This window comes from Gorilla gorilla, chromosome 7, assembly GCF_029281585.2.
Source record: "Gorilla gorilla gorilla isolate KB3781 chromosome 7, NHGRI_mGorGor1-v2.1_pri, whole genome shotgun sequence".
In the NCBI taxonomy this organism is placed as follows: domain Eukaryota; kingdom Metazoa; phylum Chordata; class Mammalia; order Primates; family Hominidae; genus Gorilla; species Gorilla gorilla.
Window position 1 is genome coordinate 21,768,548 of NC_073231.2, and position 21,182 is coordinate 21,789,729.

Genomic DNA, 21,182 nt, shown 5'->3' on the forward strand with positions numbered 1-21,182 from the left:
CCTGACGCTCCCCAGGGATTTTATAAAGCGAAAAGAACTTGGCAACACCCTTGGGTTCCCTTTAGAGGCCTCCAACTGGTTACACCCTACGAAGGACTGGCCTGCGACCAGTCCGAGGCTGAAGTGGAAACTTCTGCCTTGTTATCAGAGGAGCGAGGATGTGGCTTGTGTGCCGCCTAATCATGCCTAGAACTGTCTGCACCTGCTGATCTTTTGCTTCTGCGAACTGGCTGCACCTGCTGTTCTCCTGTTCCTACCCTAGCCCGTGCTTACCCTAATTCCCTGTTCTCCTGCCTCACCACCACAGGCCCGGGTTGTCTGCACAGTCTCATTTTCCACGTTATTCCTGTAATGAACCCGTCCTCCCACCCCCACCAGCAGTTACAGGGCTGGGTGCGGAGACCAACTCTGGCCAGACACAGAGGAGCAGCAAGAACCCAGGGCAACGGTCCTGTGAGTGAGTGCATGTGGGGGAGAGAAATGGAATGAACAGAAATATTTAGGGAGCACTTTTTACAGAGCACTCAGGTTCTGCCTGAGGAGGTGGGGCGGGCGCTGGTAACATTTGGACAATCGTGGTTAAAAGTGACCCCATCAGCACCCGCTGATCCTTCTTGAACTTGATAACCTTGGTGAAAACGCCAAGCGTTGGAGAAATTCAAGGAACGGCTGTTGTAATGTACATTTCACGCTTAGCCTTTCCTCCCCGCGCTGGGAAGAAGTGCTGCGCACCGCGGCTCCGCCAGGGGGCAGGAGAAGTCACACTACACAGAGAACTAAAAAAAAAAAAAAAAAAAAAAAAATTCCCCAACTTTTTCCCCCAAACCGTGTTCCTCCTCAAGAAACCGAATCCTCCCGCTTCGGCGTCCCAGGAGCCCGCCCCTCGCCCGCCGCCTTCCCTGCGTCCCCGCCCCGCGCAGCCGCCGCGCTCCTGCGCTCCGAAGTCCGAGGTTCCCGAGATGAAGGTCTGGCTGCTGCTTGGTCTTCTGTTGCTGCACGAAGCTCTGGAGGATGGTGAGTGACTCTGGGCGCGGGGCCACCTAGCTTGTGCCCTGACTTTAGCCGGGACCCGAAGCCCCCGCCGCCCTCCTGCCAGCTCTTGCTCTAACGTTCGGCCCTCGGTGGCTCAGCCCCCGCGCCACTGCCTGCCCAGTGCACCTGCCCCCTCCTGGTGGGGTCTCCTTTCCTCCCACTCTTTGCCTGCCCGGAGAGCCCTCTAGGGGTGGTGGCAGCTACCCCGACCCTTAGGAGCCCACCAGGACCTCTCCAAGCCCCCATCTCCGGGCGAACCAAGCATCCCCAGCCAGCGCCTGGTCCAGCCCCCAGTGTCAACGTGTCGGTCTGGGAGGTGGCGCGGGAGCCTCGGATCGCTTCCACCTCCCAGCGGCGTGGCCGGGACCTCTGCTGCTGAGAGCGAGTGCCACCTAAGCTCGGCAATCGCTGATTCCGTTGCAGAGTTCCAGGTGACCTCCCCCTCCCCTCGCAGTTCTGGGCGTGTTTTCGTCTACTACCTTGGGCTTGAATCCTGCAAGATCTGCCTAGATCTTCGAACAAAAATGTCAGTGTATGAAACTTCAAAACGAATCAAAATCCCACGGCTTATTATATTTATCTAATTGGATGGGAAATGGTGAAGAAAATGCATTTTTTTGGTACAGCGTATGGGACCATGACCGCTGCGCGTTTTTGAATGTGTACCTGTCCTGGGTCCACCCTGTCGTGTACACCCGTGACCAAAGGGTCTGGTGTTATTTTTCTGTGTGTCTGGGTGTGTGTATTACTGTGGTGTGTATTATATATTATTGTTAGCATTTAAATGTTTTGTTTGCTCTATTCACTCCATGGGTGTTATTTGTACAGTACATGTTTCATCTGGGTGCCTCCTGGTGTCCTCAAGCCTCTCTTGAAATTCCTGGGCTACAACACAATTTTTGCTTAGATTTAGTGGAAAAGTAGCTTTTGCTGTTATGCAACTTCATGCTGGAGCCAGCTCGACCTGGCTCACATTTTCATCCACTCGTTCATCCTGACCAGTTCCTTTCTTTCCTAGGAAACTACATTTGCCAAAAAAATACCGCATTGTAGTTTGCAAAATCCAAGATAGTCGTGGTACTTGAAGTTGAGCATGAGGGTCCTTCAGCCTAGAGCTTTGCTTAATAAAACGTAGGCAGAGCTTCTACTGGGAGAGTAACACTTAACTCTGCCCAGAGAGAAGTTGCCATGAGTTCAGTTTGTAAAATGCAATATTAAAATGCTCCTGGCAGGCCCTTGTATGCAACTGCTGAAAAGGCAGAAATGTAATTTGTAGTATCATTTTTTGAATACGGCAGGAGATGGCCAGGCTAAATAATTTCAAATCAGCCATTCCTTTGTTTATACCCAACTTGCCAGTCTTATAGGCTCAGAAATTGACTTCCATTCTGCCTCCTGGATCTCACCCAGCCCATGTGAGTTTATTACAAACATCTAACTAAATTTACCATTTCTTTAATTGTAATCCATACAAACAATAAGCATTTATGAGACAATTGGAGAAAGTGGAATACAGACTGAATGTAAGAAATAGTTCATAAATTTTAGGTGATAATAGCACAAAGATTTTGTTTATAAAAGTACACACATCTGGCCGGGCACAGTGGCTCATGCCTGTAATCCCAGCACTTTGGGAGGCCAAGGCAGGTGGATCATGAGGTCAGGAGTTCAAGACCAGCCTGGCCAAGATGGTGAAACCCTGTCTCTACTAAAAATACAAAAATTAGCCGGGAGTGGTGGTGGGCACGTGTAATCCCAGCTACTTGGGAGATTGAGGCAGAGAACTGCTTGAACCTGGGAGGCAGAGGTTGCAGTGAGCCGAGATCGCACCACTGCACTCCAGCCGGGCGACAGAGTGAGATTCCATGTCAAAAAAATAAAGGTAAAAATAAAATAAAAGTACACATATCTATAATGTATGGACTATTTATGGATACAATAGTGAACACATAGTGCTTCATTAAGTTATGTAACCATTTGGCTAAACCTATTAAGAATGGTTTTTGGTTTTGAGTTGTGTCGTGAGTTGTGGCCAGGAGCTACTAAGGAGAGTGGATTACACAGGAGGCCCTTCCAGTGCTGGTCTCAGATTGGCAGGATGGGAATATCCTGCCTTCAGGGCCATCCCAAAGCACAAACTACAGACACAAGGTCCACAACTCAACTTGTTTCACTGCCTTTTAGTTTTTCTGATCACATCTAAAAGACAGTCTTTATTATTGTTATTATTATTGAGATGGAGTCTCGCTCTGTCACCCAGGTGGAGTGCAGTGGCACAATCTCAGCTCACTGCGACTTCCACTTGTGCTAGCCACCACAACTAGCCGAAGACAGCCTTCTAAGAGGAAAAGACTTCCCTGCAAGTGTGTATGGAGGTGAACATCTGGCCTGTGACCCAGAGAAGTTGGCTGCTCCCAATGACAAAATGCTTTAAATTTTTGGAAGTAATGTTCTTTCTCCTCGTGAAGATGGGGAGCTGGAAAGGCACATAATACTTCATGGCATGAAACTGAGGGATGAAAACAGGTAATAAATAATCCAAGATTCCACTTTGAGACGTCAATCATAGCACCTGATTTTCAGCATTTATATGGAATACATGCCACCGAGTTTATTAATAGGGTGCTTCTATTTTCACATTGAAAAGTATAAAATCACAAGTATTTCCTGACTTTTGATTACCTACATATTTTTATTGAATGTCAGGAGCAAACATTGAAGTGTTAATATTGATTTGTGCAACAAGTTTTGTTGAACAATATGAGAACCTTGATCCGTGCTAATCTGGTCTTCAGTAACCTGGGTTTATTTTGCATCTGGTGAAAGGGATTTCTTTCTTAGAGGACTACAGACATTCATTATTGTCTGAGAGCAATATAGCCAGATCTCTAAGAAGGTAAGGACTGAGACACAATGACGAGGATTCTGTAACCAAGAGCCTTTGACACTTTCGTGTCTTCATTTATTCTTGAGGAAAAAAAAGAGTAAAAATTAGTACAGAAATATTTTAATGAAAAAAAGAATTCTAAAGTTCCTTATTGTTTATGAATGCACATAATGAATGCTTTGAAGCGTTTAGGATCTTGGCTGGCATGTTTGACGTACAAAACCATTTCTGATCCTTAAAACACAGAAAGAGAAAAGTTTGAGGGCAAGAGAGAGAGATCTGGTGGTCAGAGGACTGATGGTTTTCAAACCTAGACAAGGTTTTAAAACCCTTTCTTTGTGGTGCTCAATGAAGGGAGAGGAAAGATAAAGAAGTAAAGATACAATTTAAGGAAGTGGTAAGTGGCATCGAGAATCATGAATCAGGGTCTATTAGGTTCCTAGGGCTGCCATAACAAAGTACCACGGAATGGGAGGCTTTAAAACTGCAGAAGTTTGTTTGCTCACAGTCCAGAGGCTTATAGTCCAAAGTCAGTGTCAGCAGCGCCACACAGCTTCTAAGATGCGGGTAGAATCCTTCCCTGCCTCCACTAGCTTCTGGTTGTGGTCAGCAACCGCTTGGCATTTTTTTCGCTTGTGGCCGCATCACTCCAATCTCTGCCTCTGTTGCCATGTGACCATCTTCTCCCCGTGTCTGTCTTTACATGGCATTTTCATATGTGTGTGTGTGTGTCTCCTCGTAAGAACATCAGTTCTATTGGAGGAGAGCCTACCCTAATGACCTCATGCTAACTTGACTACATTTGCAAAGACTCCATTCCTGAATGAGGTTACATTCACAGATACCTGGGAGTTAGGACTTCAGCATATGTTTTTAGGGGACACAATTCAACGAGTAACACAGGGTGAGACATGGAGAGGACTGAGGCGGGGTGTGAGGATGCTGTTTGAATGGATAGCCATAAGCCTGCCTGAAACGAGGAAGCAAACCCCGGAGGTAGCTGACAGCAAAGCTGTGCACTCCAGGGGCACCACAAAGGCAATACCTTCAAGATGGGCTTGTACCGGTTGCCAGTGTGGCTGTGACTGTGATGCGTGGGACAGGAGCTGGCCAAGCCTTGTAGGGTATGGGAAGATTTAGGGCTTGCTTCTAGATGAGATGAAAGTCACTGGAGGCTTCTGAACGAAGAAGTACCCATAATTTATGTTTTCAAAGGTAGGTGCTATGGTTTGCCCCCACCACATCTTATGTTGAATTTTGATCCCCCATGTGGTGGTGGTGGTGGGAGGTAGGGCCTCATGGGAGGTGTTTGGGCCTTGGGGGTAGATCCTTCATGAAGAGATTAATGCCTTCCCCTGGGGATGTATGGATTCTGTATTATTTCCAGCAAGAACTGCTTGTTAAAGAGAGTCTGGTCCCTCCTCCTCCCACCCCACCATGTGATCTCTGCACTGCTAGTTATCATTGCCCTCTGCCCTGAGTGGAAGCAGCCTGAGGCCTTCATTGGAAGCAGATGTTGGTTCCATGCTTCTTGTACAGCCTGCAGAACGATAAGCCAAATAAACCTCTTTTCTTTATAAACATCCCAGTCCTAGGTATTCCTCTATAGCAATGCGAAATGAACTAACACAGAAAATTGGTACCAAGGAGTGGGATATTGCTATAAAGATACCTGAAAGTGTGGAAGCAGCTTTGGAACCAGGTACTGGGCAGAGAATCGGAAGAGTTTGAAGGGCTCAGAAGAAAACAGGAAGAGGAGGGAAAGTTTGGAATTTCTTAGAGATTGGTTATATAGCTGTGACTAAACTGTTGATAGAAATATAGACAGTAAAGTTCATGCTGACAAGGTCTGAAATGGAAACAGATAACTTATTGGGAACTGGAGAAAAGTCACCCTTGTTAGGCCTTAGCAAAGAACTTGGCTGCATTGTGTCCATGCCCTAGGGATTTGTGGAAGGCCACACTTAAGAGTGATGTCCGAGGGTATCCAAAAGAAATTTCTAAGCAGCAAAGTGCTCAAGTAGTGATGGGTATGGCTGGTTTTAAAAGCTTAGGATCAGCCGGGCAGGGTGGCTCATGCCTGTAATCCCAGCACTTTGGGAGGCAGGCGGATCATGAGGTCAGGAAATCGAGACCAGCCTGGCCAACATGGTGAAACCCCGTCTCTATTACAATACAAGAAATTAGCCTGGCGTCGTGGTGCGCACCTGTAGTCCCAGCTACTTGGGAGACTGAGGCAGGGGAATCGCTTGAACTTGGAAAGAGGAGATTGCAGTGAGCTGAGATCGGGCCACTGTACTCCAGCCTGGTGACAGAGTGAGACTGTCTCAAAAAAAAAAAAAAAAAAAAAATAGGCTCAAGATCAATTACAGAAGCAAAGGAATGACCTAAAGGTAGAATTTATTATGAAAAGGGAAGCAGAGAGTAAAAGTTTGGAAAATGTGAAGCCTGGCCATGTGGCAGAGAATGAAAGAGCATTTTGAGAAAAGAATCCAAGGGTACAGCTGAGAGACTGCTTGAATCATGTGCTAGTAGCTAAGAAAATAAGAGAAAGGCCTTATAGCCATTTTGGAAATCTTTGAGGAGCCCCTCCCATCCCAGGCCCAGAGACTCAGGAGAATAGAATGGTTTTGGGGGGCAGGCCCTGCTGCTCTTCTGCCCTGCACCACCTCGGGATGCTACTGCCCCTATCTCAGGTGCACCAGCTCTAGCCTTAACTTAAAAGCTCCCAGGTGTGGTTCCAGATGGGCGAATAAGAGCAGAAGAGGCCAATAAGTAGAACAGAGAGGTTGCTCCAGAGGGCACAAGCTATAAATAAACCTTGGAGGCTTCCACATGTTGTCAAGTCTGCATATTCCCAGAATGCAAGAGTGATGGAGGCTTAGCTTCCACCTGGATTTCAGAGGATGTATCAGAAAGCCTGAGTGTGCGAGCAGAAGCCTGCTACAGGGGCAGGACTAACACAGAGAGTCCCTACCAGGGCACTGCCTAGGGGGCCATGGGAATGGGGCTCATGTGGAGATCCCAGAATTAGAGAGCCACCAGCAGTATGCACCCTCACCTTGGAAAAGAAACAGACATTCAACTCCAACCTGTCAGATCAGCCATGTGGGCTTCACCCAGCAAAGTTAGAGGGGTGGGGAGGGCCAAGGCTTGTTTTTGATTTTCCAGGCTCACAGCCGTAAGGAACTTGCCTCAAGCTCAGATGAGACTTTGGACTTTTGAGTTGATGCTGGAACAAGTTAAGATTTGGGGGACTATTGGGAAAGGATGCTTGTAATTTGCAGTATTTGAAAGACATGAGTTTTGGGGGGCCAGAGGTGCAATGCTATGATTTGGATATTTGACCTCCTCCAAACCTCATGTTGAAATTTGATCGCCAGTGTTGGGGGTGGGGCTTAATGGGAGGTGTTTGAGTCATCGGGGCGGACCCCTCATGAATGGCTTGTTGCCCTCCTGGAGGTAATAGAACTAATAGCGTGAGTTCTTGCTCCATTAATTCATGTAAGAGCTGGTTAAAAGGAGGCTGGCACCTCCCCTCTCTCTCTCTTGCTTCTTCTCTCTCCATGTGATCTCTGCGTACACCTATTCTCCTTCACCTGTGCCACCAGTGGAAGCAGCCTGAGGCCCTCACCAGATGCCCAGTCTTGAATCTTCCGGCCAGCAGAACTGTGAGCTGAGTAAACCTCTTTGCTGCATAAATGATTCAGCCTCAGCTATCCCTTTATAGCCACATAGATGGCCGAAGGAGTGATACAGTGGAAGCCAGGGGCTGTTTAGGAGATAGTATAAATGTCTGGATGGTAAGTGGCTTGGCCCAGGGTGGTATCAGTGGATGGAAGGAAAAGAGGCTGAGTTCAGGGTCTGTTTTCAAGATGAAGTCAAAAGAATTTGTTGCTGGATTGGATGTGGCTTAGGAGAGGAAAATTTAAAACAGGTGAGACTTGGAGGTTTTTGTCCTGAGCAATTGTCATTTGCTGATAAAGGGAGCATCAGGAAGGAGCATGTCTGAAGGGGTATTCAGAGGTCAGACATGCTAAATTTGAGATGCTAAATTTTGGACATGCTAACTTTGACATGCCTACTAGTCTTTCAAGTGGCCCTGCTGAATAAGCAACAGGATATTTAGATCTGGAGTGTAGAGGCAGGGTCAGGACAGGAACTAGGGCAGCTTTCAGCGTATAAATGCTGCAAGGGTCACGGGACTGTGTGAGGTCACTTAGAGAGTGAAGGGTAGTTAGAGAGGAGTGATCGGGCAGGTAAGGAAAATGAGGAAGAGCTGCCAGAGACTGAAGAGTTGTCAGTGACACAGGAGGAAAACCAAGGCAGCACAGGGTCCTGCGAGCCATGTGAATCGAGTTTTTCCAAAAAGAGAGTCAGCAACTGTATTCTAACAGGTGTTCTGGAAAATACTTCAGATTGAGGTCTTTATCCTGGCATCGAAGGATCTAATTATCAGAAAACGCCTTTTTCTTTTTTTGTAAATGATACTTTAAACAGTGGTAATGTTACTGGAAAGGGGTCCTGATCCAGACTGCAAGAAAAAGTTCTCGGATCTCGTGCAAGAAAGAATTCGGAGTGAGTCCATAGAAGTAAAGTGAAAGCAAATCTATTAAGAAAGTAAAGGAATAAAAGAATGGCTTCTTCATAGGCAGAGCAGCGGCATGGACTGCTCAGCTGCTTATACTGACGGTTACTTCTTGATTATATGCTAAACAAGGGGTGGATTATTCATGATTTTCCGGGAAAGGGATGGGAAATTCCTGGAACTGAGGGTTCCTCTCCTTTTTAGACCATATAGGATGACTTCCTGATGTTACCATGGCATTTGTAAACACTCATGGCGCTTGTGGGCGTGTCTTCTAGCATGCTAATGCATTATAATTAGCATATAATGATCAGTGAGGATGACTAGAGGTCACGTTCGTGGCCATCTTGGTTTTGGTGGAATTTGGCCAGCTTCTTTACCGCAAGCTGTTTTATCAGCAAGGTGTCTGTGACCTCTATCTTGAGCCAACCTCCTGTCTCATCCTGTGACGAATGCCTTTACCTCCTGGGAATGCTGCCCAGTGGTTCTCAGCCTTATTTTACCCAGCCCCTATTCAAGATGGAGTCTCTCTGGTTCGAATCTCTGACAGTAGGTGGATTTTTTGGTGTGGGGTTCTCGAAAGGAATAGAGAAAGGAAGGGCTCGCTACATCTTGCTACATTTTCCTCTCCATAGTATCGCTTTCCCACCTTCTCAGCTTTGTCCCTGGAAAAGCGTGTGTGTTCCTGTGGGGTGTTTTATGAAAAATGGAAAAATGAGAGTGGTGTCTCTCAGTGTATATAACTAACTGGGAAGCAACTGAGTGACTCAGAAAAATGTATGGTGTGGTTAACTCGGGAGCTACTTTTAGGGATGGCCTCTCCCGTTTACTGACCATCAGGGAGGAGAAAACCCAACAGCTCTAGTGCTTTGATATTAATGAATGTGCTTAACAAGAAATCTCATCCAGGCTGCAGTCAATGATTCTTCAAATGAATTTATTTTCTCCTCCAACACAGTTCTATTGAATTAGACTAATAGGTCACTTTTGATGAATAAGATTCGATTGTGATTCTCAGTTGATGATGAATAATCATGGTCCTTTTTCCTGCTTCCTTCTTGCTTTGTAACATTTGTTTATTTATTTTGGATGTAAGGGTTTTGGGGTTTTTGTCTGGTTTTTCTGTTTTTTGAGACAGAATCTCACTCTGTTGCCCAGGCTGGAGTGCAGTGGTGCGATCTCAGCTCACTGCAACCTCCGTGTCCCAGGCCTCTCAGAGTGCTGTGATTATAGGCATAAGCCACTGCACCCAGCTGGAGATGAGGTTTTGACCAGCATCTCCTCACTGAGGGGATCCAGTGTGTGCCTTGGGAAAGCACCTCCAGCTCTTCCAGGAAGAGGGGGCTCTCATCCCCAGCATCAAGTTCTGTTTGGCTTGGAACTCCATGTCACATCAAACAAAGAATCTCATAGTGCATGAGATATGTGCAAATAAAGTGAAAAAGCAACAATATACTAATTTCTAAGTGGATGGAGAGGCAATGGCATGAGCCAGAGAAAGCTCTAGATTTGGAGTCAGAGGGTCTGTTTTTTCACTACCTTCTTGATGACCTGGAGTGAACTACTTGGCATCTATACATTAAAAAGACTAATATCTGCTTTGTTTCCACCACAAGTTCATCATAGAGATCTCATGTGACAACCATAAAAAAACAAATAGCACTTAGCTAGCAATCACTTACTGTAGGTCAGATGCTAATTTCAGCATTTTTGACATATTACCTCATTTAACTCCACAGTAATTATTATGGTCATTATGAGGTAGTTATTACCATATCATTCTCAACTTATAGATGAGAAAACTGAAACAGAAGAGGGCAAGTAGCTTCCCAAGGTCACACAGCCAGTAAGTGGCAAGCCTGGACCTGAAGCTAGTAACGATATTTAATGGTTCTTGAATTTTGCCACCTATTTCTCTATAAATTATACGATGCAATAGTCTCAAAAATGCAATGGTAATGGACGTTCACTTACAGTATGAATTCTTGTATTTTTTAGGTCTTTGAAAAATAACCAATTGACATGGTTAGGCTGAAGAGTCATATTCTTTTAAACAGTTAGACATGGGATTTGGGAGTCACTCAATTCCAGTACCGTCTGGGTATCTGTGGGGACACTAGGCTGGCTCCTTTAACTTTGCATCATTGCCATCAAACCACAGGCCAATTCTGTGGTCAGGCAGCTGGACCAGCTATACAGTTACATCAGCTGGTGGGGCTGTTTGGTCAAAAGGTCAAATTATTTTGCATAGATAATAGCAAATGTTTGGATGCATAATCTCCATAATCAGATAATCTGATGTTCCTGAGTAACATAGATACACAAGATATGATAGCTTAGAAGTCAGACAAGTAGCTCTGTCTAAATTCCATAGGATTTACAGATGGTTGTTGTCATTTCTGATAGCTTGAATTCCTGTTACATGATACACAGAATACCAAATTAGACCTTAATCCAGAGGTTCATTAATTTCACAGGCATTAAAGTATTTATGGGGCACAGATTTCTTGGGCATTATAATGATAGGCTATTTTTCCTTTCTTTTTTTTTTTTTTTTTTTTGAGACAGAGTCTTGCTCTGTCAGCCAGACTGCAGTGCAGTGGTACAGTCATAGCTCAACATAAACTCAGACTTGTGGGCTCAAGTCTCAGTCTCAGTCTCAGTCTCCAGGCATGTGTTACCACACTAAACTTATTTTTTTTCCCTTAATTTTTGTAGAGATGGGGTCTTAGCATGTTGCCCAGGCTGGTCTTGAACTCCTGGTCTCAAGCAAACCTCCCAACCTGGCCTCCCAAAGTGGTGGGATTACATGTGTGAACCAACATGCCTGGCCTGTTATTTTCTATCTTAAGAAAAAAACTAACTTTTACCTAATTGCAGAGCTGAGGCTGATGCTTCACAATTGATATTGCTGGATTAATGTTCCTTTGTTGGTCTGGCCCATTCCCAACTGTTGCAGTGCTTTTCCTTCTAGGAGGCTGGGAGCGTGTGCATGGGAGCCATTGTCTACCCCCACCTATCATTAGAACCCGGGGTAGTAAACCACGTGTGCAGGGTCAGCAGAATAATGGGCAAACAGCAGATTCAACAGCAGATGTTGGGGGTTCCGCCTTGGAGACTAGGGTTCAAGGTCACAGCTCTACTTCCTGGAAGGATTGAGAATGGTCAGTAAGGCCTATAACCAAGAGGAAACTTAGTAGGGGAAAGAAGGGAATAAGAGACTCGGGCCTAGGAGAAGAAAGAGGTCATAGCTGGACTTGAAGTCACAGAAAATAGAGCAGGGCTCAGGGATTGAGGCACTGAAGCCCAAAGAGTGAGACGTGGTTGTTGACACTGAGCCAAGAGATCCCAAGGGCAGGATTGGTTCTACAGTCAGGGCCAGACTGAACTAAGAGTGGAGGCCACATGGCTCCCGTTTCAAAGGGCAACACACAAAGGAAACCAAATTCATCGTTATACAGTTGAGTCCAAATCAATTGCGTTTTTTATCATACTTTTCTCCTGATCTATCACATGTTCCCATTTTCTACAAATGCACTGTCATTCTCTCAATCGGCCAAGGGCTGTGTGGTTATTCAAAATATGTACAGAATGTTTATCTCCATGTAGTGAAATGAGCACTTTGGAATAGGAATCAGAGGCCTGACTTCTGCTCTCACATTCTGCCACTAACCAGCTGAGTGACTCTGTACAGTTTATTCAACTTTTCAGGGAGGGCCTCCTTTAGTTTTTAAATCTACAACACGAGGGCTTGACCTAAATGATCTGTAAGGATCTCATAAGTTTGAAAATTTTGTAATTCTACGGGTATCTATCGAGGTGGCCTTTGAGCTTCTGCAGACAGATGGTGAAACTGAAACTCTACAGTCCCTTTTCCTTTCCTTTCCTTTTCCTATCTTTTTTTTTTTTTTTTTTTTGAGACAGGGTCTCACTGTCGCCCAAGCTGGAGTGCAGTGGTGCAATCTTGGCTCACTGCAACCTCCGCCTCCCGGGTTCAAGCAGTTCTCGTGCCTCAGCCTCCCAAGTGGCTGGGATTACAGGTATGCGCCACCATGCCTGGCTAATTTTGTATTTTTAGTAGAGATGGGGTTTCGCCACCTTGCCCAGGCTGGTCTCAAACTCCTGACCTCAACTGATCCACCTGCGTTGGCCTCCCAAAATGCTGGGATTACAGGCATGAGCCACCGCACCTGGCATACAGTCCCCTATTCATTCTTGTTGAGTGGACACAACTGTGTGGCTGCAAGGGGCTTAGCTGAGATTTTTAGAGTCTGGTGGCCCACCACAGGCAGAACAGTGGGGGCACTCTTCCCTGGATGCAGGCAATAAGGGTGCTTTCCTTATAGAGAAGGCAAAAATGACAATAAAAGCAACTTAAAGTCAGTTAGCTTTTTATTATCACTATTTGCCAGCAACTCTCAACAATGTTGGTGATAAAATACTCCTTCCCCAAAGACATTTTGTTGGTGGAATTCTAAATCGTTGCTACAATTACATTTGAGTTTTGATAATTTATATGTAAGCTTCAGATTAGTATACATATAATATTTACTCTTTAATAATAAACATTTTATTCTACCTAGACATCGCCAGCCCCTGACAAATGTAATGTCTGCTTTACCATTTGTTTTGAGAGAAAGTTCATTGTGGTTCAAAATCTTGGCTGGGCAGAGTGGCTCACACTTATAATTGCAGCACTTTGGGAGGCCTTGGTGGGAGGGTTGCTTGAGGCCAGGAGTTTGAGACCAGCTTGGGTAACATAGCAAGGCCCCATCTTTAAAAAAAAAAATTAGCTCAGCATGGTCTCACATATGTGTAGGCCTAGCTACTCAGGAGGCTGAGGCAGGAGGATCACTTGAGCCCAGGAGTTCAAGGCTACAGTGAGCTAGGATCATGCCATTGCATTCCAGCGTGGGTGACAGAGTGAGATTCCGTTTCTAACGTTAAAAACAAAATATTTTGCGTGCACTTTCAGCACAGTTTGTGTCCCCAGTCTCTGTGGAGCTACATATTTCTGTGTTTAAACAGTGGAATCAAAATGAATAGTGACAACATATAGACTGCAAAGTAAACAAACAGCCTTGAATGGCTTCAGTTCTGCTGTTTTGTGTGACTGCTTGGAGACTATGAGACGGTGTGAACTACAGGCAGTAATATTTTTGTTTTCTAAGGGCAAATTTTAGCTCATACATGAACTGTTTTGCTGAATTTGAATAATATCTTTGGAGCTGAAATATTTTTTAATGTTTTAAAATTAATCAAAAAATGATTATTACATGACTTTTACTGAAAACAGTATTGACATATGAGGAGGGGAGGATTAAAAAGTTATCTTCTCTAGAGTTACCTAAAAGTTATGAGGGCTGGGCACGGTGGCTCACTCCTGTAATCCCAGCACTTTGGGAGGCCAAGGCAGGTGGATCACCTGAGGTCAGGACTTCGAGACCAGCCTGGCCAACGTGCTATGACCCTGTCTCCATGTTTCTACTAAAAATACAAAAATGAGTTGGGTGTGGCGGCGGGCACCTGTAATCTCAGCTACTCAGGATGCTCAGGCAAGAGAATCACTTGAACCTCGGAGGTGGAGGTTGCAGTGAGCTGAGATTATGCCACTGCCCTCCAACCTGGGCAATAGAGTAAGAATCTGTCTCAAAAAAAAAAAAAAAAGTTATTGGCCTCAAATATTCCAAAAATGCCATTACTAGAGCGCATTTCTCTCTCCTTACGTTTTGCAGTTACTGGCCAACACCTTCCCAAGAACAAGCGTCCAAAAGAACCAGGAGAGAATAGAATCAAACCTACCAACAAGAAGGTGAAGCCCAAAATTCCTAAAATAAAGGACAGGGATTCAGCCAATTCAGCACCAAAGACGCAGTCTATCATGATGCAAGTGCTGGATAAAGGTCGCTTCCAGAAACCCGCCGCTACCCTGAGTCTGCTGGCGGGGCAAACTGTAGAGCTTCGATGTAAAGGGAGTAGAATTGGGTGGAGCTACCCTGCGTATCTGGACACCTTTAAGGACTCTCGCCTCAGGTAAGCATTTTTTTAAAAACTGTGTAGGGTTGAGGATTTGTAATAGTTAACAAAATTGCTTCTGAACTATTATTACACATTGTTTCTGACATGTTTCATTTTACCCTAATAGATCATAAAAATAGAAGCTCAAAGGGCAAAAGTCATAGATTTTATTTCTTTACCCAGTTAATAAAAACAATTGCAGGCTGGGTGCGGTGGCTCATGCCTGTAATCCCAGCACTTTGGGAGGCCGAGGTGGGCGGATCACGAGGTCAGGAGATTGAGACTATCCTGGCTAACACGGTGAAACCCTGTCTTTGTTAAAAATACAGAAAATTAGCCGGGTGTGGTGGCAGACGCCTGTAATCCCAGCTACTCGGGAGGCTGAAGCAGGAGAATGGTGTGAACCTGGGAAGTGGAGCTTGCATTGAGCCGAGATTGTGCCACTGCACTCCAGCATGGGCGACAGAGAGCGAGACTTCATCTCAAAAAAAAAAAAAAAAAAAAAAAAAATTGCAAATCCTACCAACATTTGTTGAAAGAGTGAAATTTTATAGGAAACCATGTGACAAAACCATATGACAATTTTCTATGAAAATGTGTGGTGAGTGAAATTTTATAGGAAACCAAAATGTTATAGAAAACTATTATGCATAGAGATGGATGTTTAAAAATTCATATTGTATGGTTGGGTGCAGTGACTCAGGCCTGTAATCCCAGCCCTTTGGGAGGCCAAAGCAGGTAGATGACTTGAGGCCAGGAGTTGGAGACTAGCCTGGCCAACATGGTGAAACCCCGTCTCTACAAGAAATATAAATTAGCCAGATGTGGTAGCATGTGCCTGTAATCCCAGCTACTCAGGAGGCTGAGGCAGGAGAGTCGGTTGAACCCGGGATGCGGAGGTTACAGTGAGCCAAGATCGTACCACCGCACTCCGGCCTGGGTGACAGAGTGAGACTCCGTCTCAGAAAAATAAAAAAAAATCATACCGTGAAAGTTAATGGACTCAGTGTTTTATGTTGTTTTTTTAAGTAATCATAATGAAAACTGAAATGACCTTACGGGAGATTCCTGTGAGCAACTTGACCAGATATCAACTTCAACTACTTTTCAACTGCTTCTGATTATTTTTATTATTATTATTATTATTTTTGAGACGGAGTCTCGCTCTGTCCCACAGGCTGAAGTGCAGTGGTGCCATCTTGGCTCACGGCAAGCTCTGCCTTCCGGGTTCACACCATTCTCCTGCCTCAGCCTCCCAAGTAGCTGGGACTACAGGTGCGTGCCACCACACCTGGCTAATTTTTTGCATTTTTAGTAGAGACAGAGTTTCACTATGTTAGCCAGGATGGTCTCAATCTCCTGACCTCATGATCCGCCTGCCTCGGCCTCCCAAAGTGCTGGGATTACAGGTGTGAGCCACCGCGCCTGGCTGCTTCTGATTATTTTGATGTTCATAAATCTATGACTGTTACATTCAGAGGCCTCAACTGGTAAGAAGGCCAATGATTTCTCATGTTTGAATGAGTACCTTCAGGAGGCTAGGCTTCTAGACCAGGAAGAGTGGTTACGATGGTGAGAGTGGCAAGTGTGAGAAGCAAGAAAGAAACACGTGCTTCCTGGGGTGCTGGGAAGAACCTGAGCACAGGCTCTGAGTCGGGGGCGTGTATGGGGTTACAGTGCTGTGTACCTTGGTGAAGTCTCCTAAACTCTGCCAGTTCTCAGTTTCCTTGTGTGTAGAATGAAAGGTAGGGGATGACATGATTGCTAAGATTCTTTCTGGCCCTATTTCCGTATATGATGGAGAAATAGGATGGATTTACAATGGAGAAATACCAGATGTTGTCTGAGATGATAAGAATGGGAGAAAGAAAGGCTGCAGGCAGGCTGGGCATGGTGGCTCATGCCTGTAATCCCAGCACTTTGGGAGGCCAAGGCGGGCGGATCGTCATGAGGTCAAGAGATCGATACCATCCTAGCCAACATTGTGAAACCCCATCTCTACTAAAAATATAAAAATTAGCTGGGCGTGGTGCATGCATCTAGTCCCAGCTACTCGGGAGGCTGAAGCAGGAGAATTGCTTGAACCTGGGAAGTGGAGGTTGCAGTGAGCCGAGATCAGGCCACTGCGCTCCAGCCTGGCAACATAGCGATACTCTGTCTCAAAAAAAAAAGGAAAGAAAGGCTGCAGAGGGCAGGGATCTCAGACTCTGCATGTTCACAACCATTCATATTTCCACACAAACTGTGTTTCTGCAGAAATTCCTCTCCCTCAAGGACATCATTATCCACTTGGTTACCGAACCAGAAGACTGGGCAGCATCCATGCCTCCTCCCTCTCCCCCACACTCTCCACATCCCGTCAGTCACCAAGTTAAGCCAGTTCAGCCTTCATTTTAACATTTCAAAATTCTGAGTTTGGTGCAAAAATAATAGCTGTTCTTACCATGAAAAGTAATGATGAAAAACCACTATTGCTTTTGCGCCAACCTGATACATGACTCAGTTCCCTCTTCATAGCAATTGAGTCTTCTTCCAGGAATGGGAATCTGTCCATTTGCATTCCTGGAGTCACTGTCCCCTGTCTGAGGCGCTCTTCTCTCCCATCTCTGATACTGCGGTGACCACACCTGGGCTAGGGCTTCTCACTGCCGCTGGAGCAACACTTAAAAGTCAGAGTTCAGCGTGTGGCTTCCCTGTTCACCACTCGGTGGATGCCCTTGGGGATAAAGTCCAACAACCTCACATGGCAGTGAGGCCCTCGCTGACCTCTGCCATCCTCTGGAGTCACCTCTAATCTCGATCAATCACTCTGCTTTCGCTGCCCTGGGCTCCTGTGAGATTCTCAAAAGCACCAGGCTCCTGGGGCCTTCGAGTTTGCTGTTTCATAGCCAGGAACACTCTTGGGCCCCTCAGCACCCGGCTAACGTCAGGCATCACTTTCTCTGGGAAACCCATGGCAGGCCCCCCTCAGCTATGTGTTCCCACAGCACTTGCTGTTTCCTCTTCCCAGCTCTCTTCACACTGAAAACTACTATTCTTTTCTTTCAACATCTTTGTTTTTCACTGAGACTTAGCTGAGTTGTTGGCGTTTAGCTTTCTCTATTAATGTTTGACTGACAAGCCTCCCTGATACATTCGTCCTTCTTAAACACACATACACATGCACACACACACACACTACCCTACACACACACCTTGAGAGTAAATAAAAGTACACGTATAAGTGATATTAAACTGTCTACTTATCTCTCTTATCCTCTTGTATTAAGACATCTTTCACATTTTTATTCTGACTCTACCCTCTAGCGTTGTGGATATAACAGGATAGAGTCCTTCTTAAAGGTGAGTGGGCTGGATGTGGATTGGAGAGGGAGAAAGTGAATCCATTCTTCCTGTTTCCCTTTCCACACTTGAAGTGCGTAAGAGGGAACGTATGGATATTCTGCTTGGAAGAAATCTGGAAAGGCTTACCACTATATATATTTATGTGCAGTAAAAAACATATAACATAGATTTATCCTCTTAATGATTTTGAAGGCCAGGCATGATGGCTCACACCTGTAATCCCAGCACTTTGGGAGGCCAAGGTGGGCGGATCACTTGAACCCAGGAGTTCAAGACCAGCTTGGGCAACATGATGAAACCATCTCTACTAAAAATACAGAAAAAAAAAATTTAACCTGGCTTTGTAGTGCATTCCTGTAGTCCCAGCTACTTGGGAGGCTAAGAGGGTGGGATCACCTGAGCCCAGGAAGTCAACGCTGCATTGAGCTGTGATCATACCGCTATACTCCAACCTGGGCAACAGGAGTGAGACTGTTTCAAAAAAAAAAAAAAAAAAAAATGCTTGGCGTAGTGACTCATGCCTGTAATCCCAGCACTTTGGGAGGCTGAGGCGGGCAGATCACCGGAGGTCAGGAGTTCGAGACCAGCCTGACCAACACGGCGAAACCCCGTCTCTACTAAAAATACAAAATTAGCTGGGCATGGTACATGCCTGTAATTCCAGCTAGGGAGGCTGAGGCAGGAGAATCGCTTGAACCTGGGAGGCGGAGGTTGTAGTGAGCCGAGATCGTGCCTTTGCACTCCAGCCTGGGCAACAAGAGTGAAACTCCATCTCAAAAAAAAAAAAAAAGAAAAAAAAGAAAAAAGAATTTTGAAGTGTACAGTATTGTTAACTATAGGCACATGGTTGTATAATAGACCTCTAGACCGTTTTCATCTTGCATGGCCGAAACTATGTGCCCACTGAACTCCTCTCCTAGCATTCTTTCCTGGCAGTCACCTTGCTACTGGCTGTTTCTATGAGTTTGACAACTCTAGGTACCCCATATAAATGGAACATGCAGCGTATTTGTTTTTTTTGTTACTGACTTATTTCCCACAGCATGATGTCCTCAAAGTTCTTTGATGTTGCAGCCTATGACGTGGTTTTCTTTTTGTTTAAGGCTGAGTAATATTATATTATATATTACATTTTATTTTTGAGACAGAATCTTGCTCTGTCACCCAGGCTGGAGTGCAGTGGGGCGATCTCAGCTCACTGCAACCTCCGCCTCCCGGGTTCAAGCGACTCTCCTGCCTCAGCCTCTGGAGTAGCTGGGATTACAGGCACGTGCCACCATGCCTGGCTAATTTTTGTATTTTTAGTAGAGACAGGGTTTCACCGTGGTCTCGATCTCCTGACCTCGTGATCCACCCGCCTCGGCCTCCCAAAGTGCTGGGATTACAGGCGTGAGCCACTGTGCCTGGCCTAGACTACATTTTTGTAATCCATCATCCAGCGATAGGCATTTAGGCTCCTTCCACCTTCTGGCTGTTGTGAATGCTGCAGTGAACATGGATGTGCATATATTTCTTTGAGATTCTGCTTTTAATTCTTTCGGATGTATACCCACAAGTGGGATTTACCACATACATTTTTTTTTTTTCCTGATGTACATCCTGATGTTGATTTTACTGTTTGCGTTTTGAATACACAAGCCGGGTCAGGAGCAGTGAGATTTGCCAGCACTCAGGGACCTATGGGTCTTGGGCCAGCTCTGGATGGAGGGACAGCCTCACATGCCCAGAGCAAGGCCCCCTATTAAGGGACTGCAGCCATCTCCAGGGACTCCGCCCTCCACTCACCTGCTCCCAAATGCCAGAGGGAGCCTCCTCGCCCTCCCTCCCTGCCCACCATCCCCTCAACCATCAGCCTGGCGTTCAAAGCCTTTCCAAGTTCCACCTGAGTTTTCCTGCTCCCAAAGGTGCCCAGGCTCTGGGCAGGCCCAGCTCATATCCCTGATGGTGGCACATTCTCTGGAGGACCCTCCTGTTCTCGGGTAGGGGCCGTGCCCCACCTAGATAGCCGCCCCATTTTGGATCCTGCAGGATCTCTAAAACCCAGCTCTGGCCCCAACTTTCTGTCTGGCCTGGAGGTTTCTCAGCCTCCTGAGAACTCTCCTGGGCCCTGGTCTGGGCAGAACCTGGACCTAAACAAACAAGAGCCAGGGCAGCCAGGGTCTCTGCGTGGCTGGGCCCAGGGCTTGACCTCAGAGCTCACCTGTCCAACAGGAGAGGAGTGTGCGTCCACCTTCTCTACTGCCCGCCCCTTTTTCAGGGTCACAGGGCCTCTAGCCCTGTGGTGGGGCGGGGGTGCTGGGTACCCCAGGTAGAGCTAAGGTTATGGGGCTGTTGAGGAGTTGGTGTCCACCTGGGGTCTGTCCAGTGAGTTTAGGTCAACAGGTGTGCAGTCTGCCCTTCGAGGCTGAGCCACCTCCCAACAGCCCGTACAACTCGAGGGGCCTTTTGAGGGAGGGGCAGGCAGGCCCAGTGGGTGGTCATCCCAAGGTGAACCCACCCACCATGGCCAGGGTTCCTCAGGTTGAGCCTCCGGTGGGTGAAACCTGGGAGTCCTCAACCTTACTGGCAGATGGGGCCGTTGACAAGAGGAGGTGGGTGGGGCCTCCACAGACTCCACCCTGTGGTGTCACACAGCTGGCAGCCAATGGGAAGCAACCAGCCAGGAAGCCCCAGAGTTACCCTTGCTGGGTACCCTTGCTGGGAGACCTGGGCCATCCCAGTTTGTGGGAAGTGGCCGGAGGCAGTTAGGAGCCCACATTCAATCCAAGGCCGTCCACTGAGCCCCGTGTGACTCTGACCGGGCTGGGGGTGTCCATGTCCTCTGGGGACCTCAGTTCCTGTAAAATGGCCCATTGGCCAGATCGGCTGCCGGGCCGCTCACAGGCGCACGGGCTGCACGTAACTCCGTGGGAAGAAGCCAACGCGCCCGCAGGACAGGCCCTGCCTCCAATACCACGTACATTTTAAACGACCTTATTCACCAAAGTCAGATTCACGCACTTTTTATAAAAAAACAGAACTGATATAATTTAAATTATTCTGAACATTTAGTCTTTGACTTCCTACACAAAGCATCTTAAGCTTAGAGGATTCCATGCTTGAAATTTTAGTATTTTCTAAGAGTATTTTCAAATATATCTAAATTATATATTAAAATGCATTTGAAAACATTTTAAAGACTCGAAAGTGAGCATTAATCTGAAGAGAAATATTCAGCATCTGAAAAAACAAATTTTGACTCTTTAAATGGTGTTCATTCGAAGCACAGCAAGAGCCTTAGAAGAAAGTAATGACAGATGTGGGCTTCCAAAA

At 46.2% G+C, this 21,182-nt stretch overlaps 1 protein-coding gene across 1 annotated transcript in view; it reads left to right on the forward strand.

The window, feature by feature from the left end:
• Positions 1-805: 805 nt before the first annotated feature.
• Positions 806-21,182, forward strand: part of PDGFRL (platelet derived growth factor receptor like) — a 66,955-nt gene continuing 46,578 nt past the window's right edge. The window contains exons 1-2 of the mRNA XM_019032436.4: positions 806-1,014; positions 14,243-14,540. Of these exons, the coding sequence (XP_018887981.2) occupies positions 960-1,014; positions 14,243-14,540 (353 nt within the window). The 5' untranslated portion in view covers positions 806-959. The remainder of the gene's footprint in view (positions 1,015-14,242; positions 14,541-21,182) is intronic.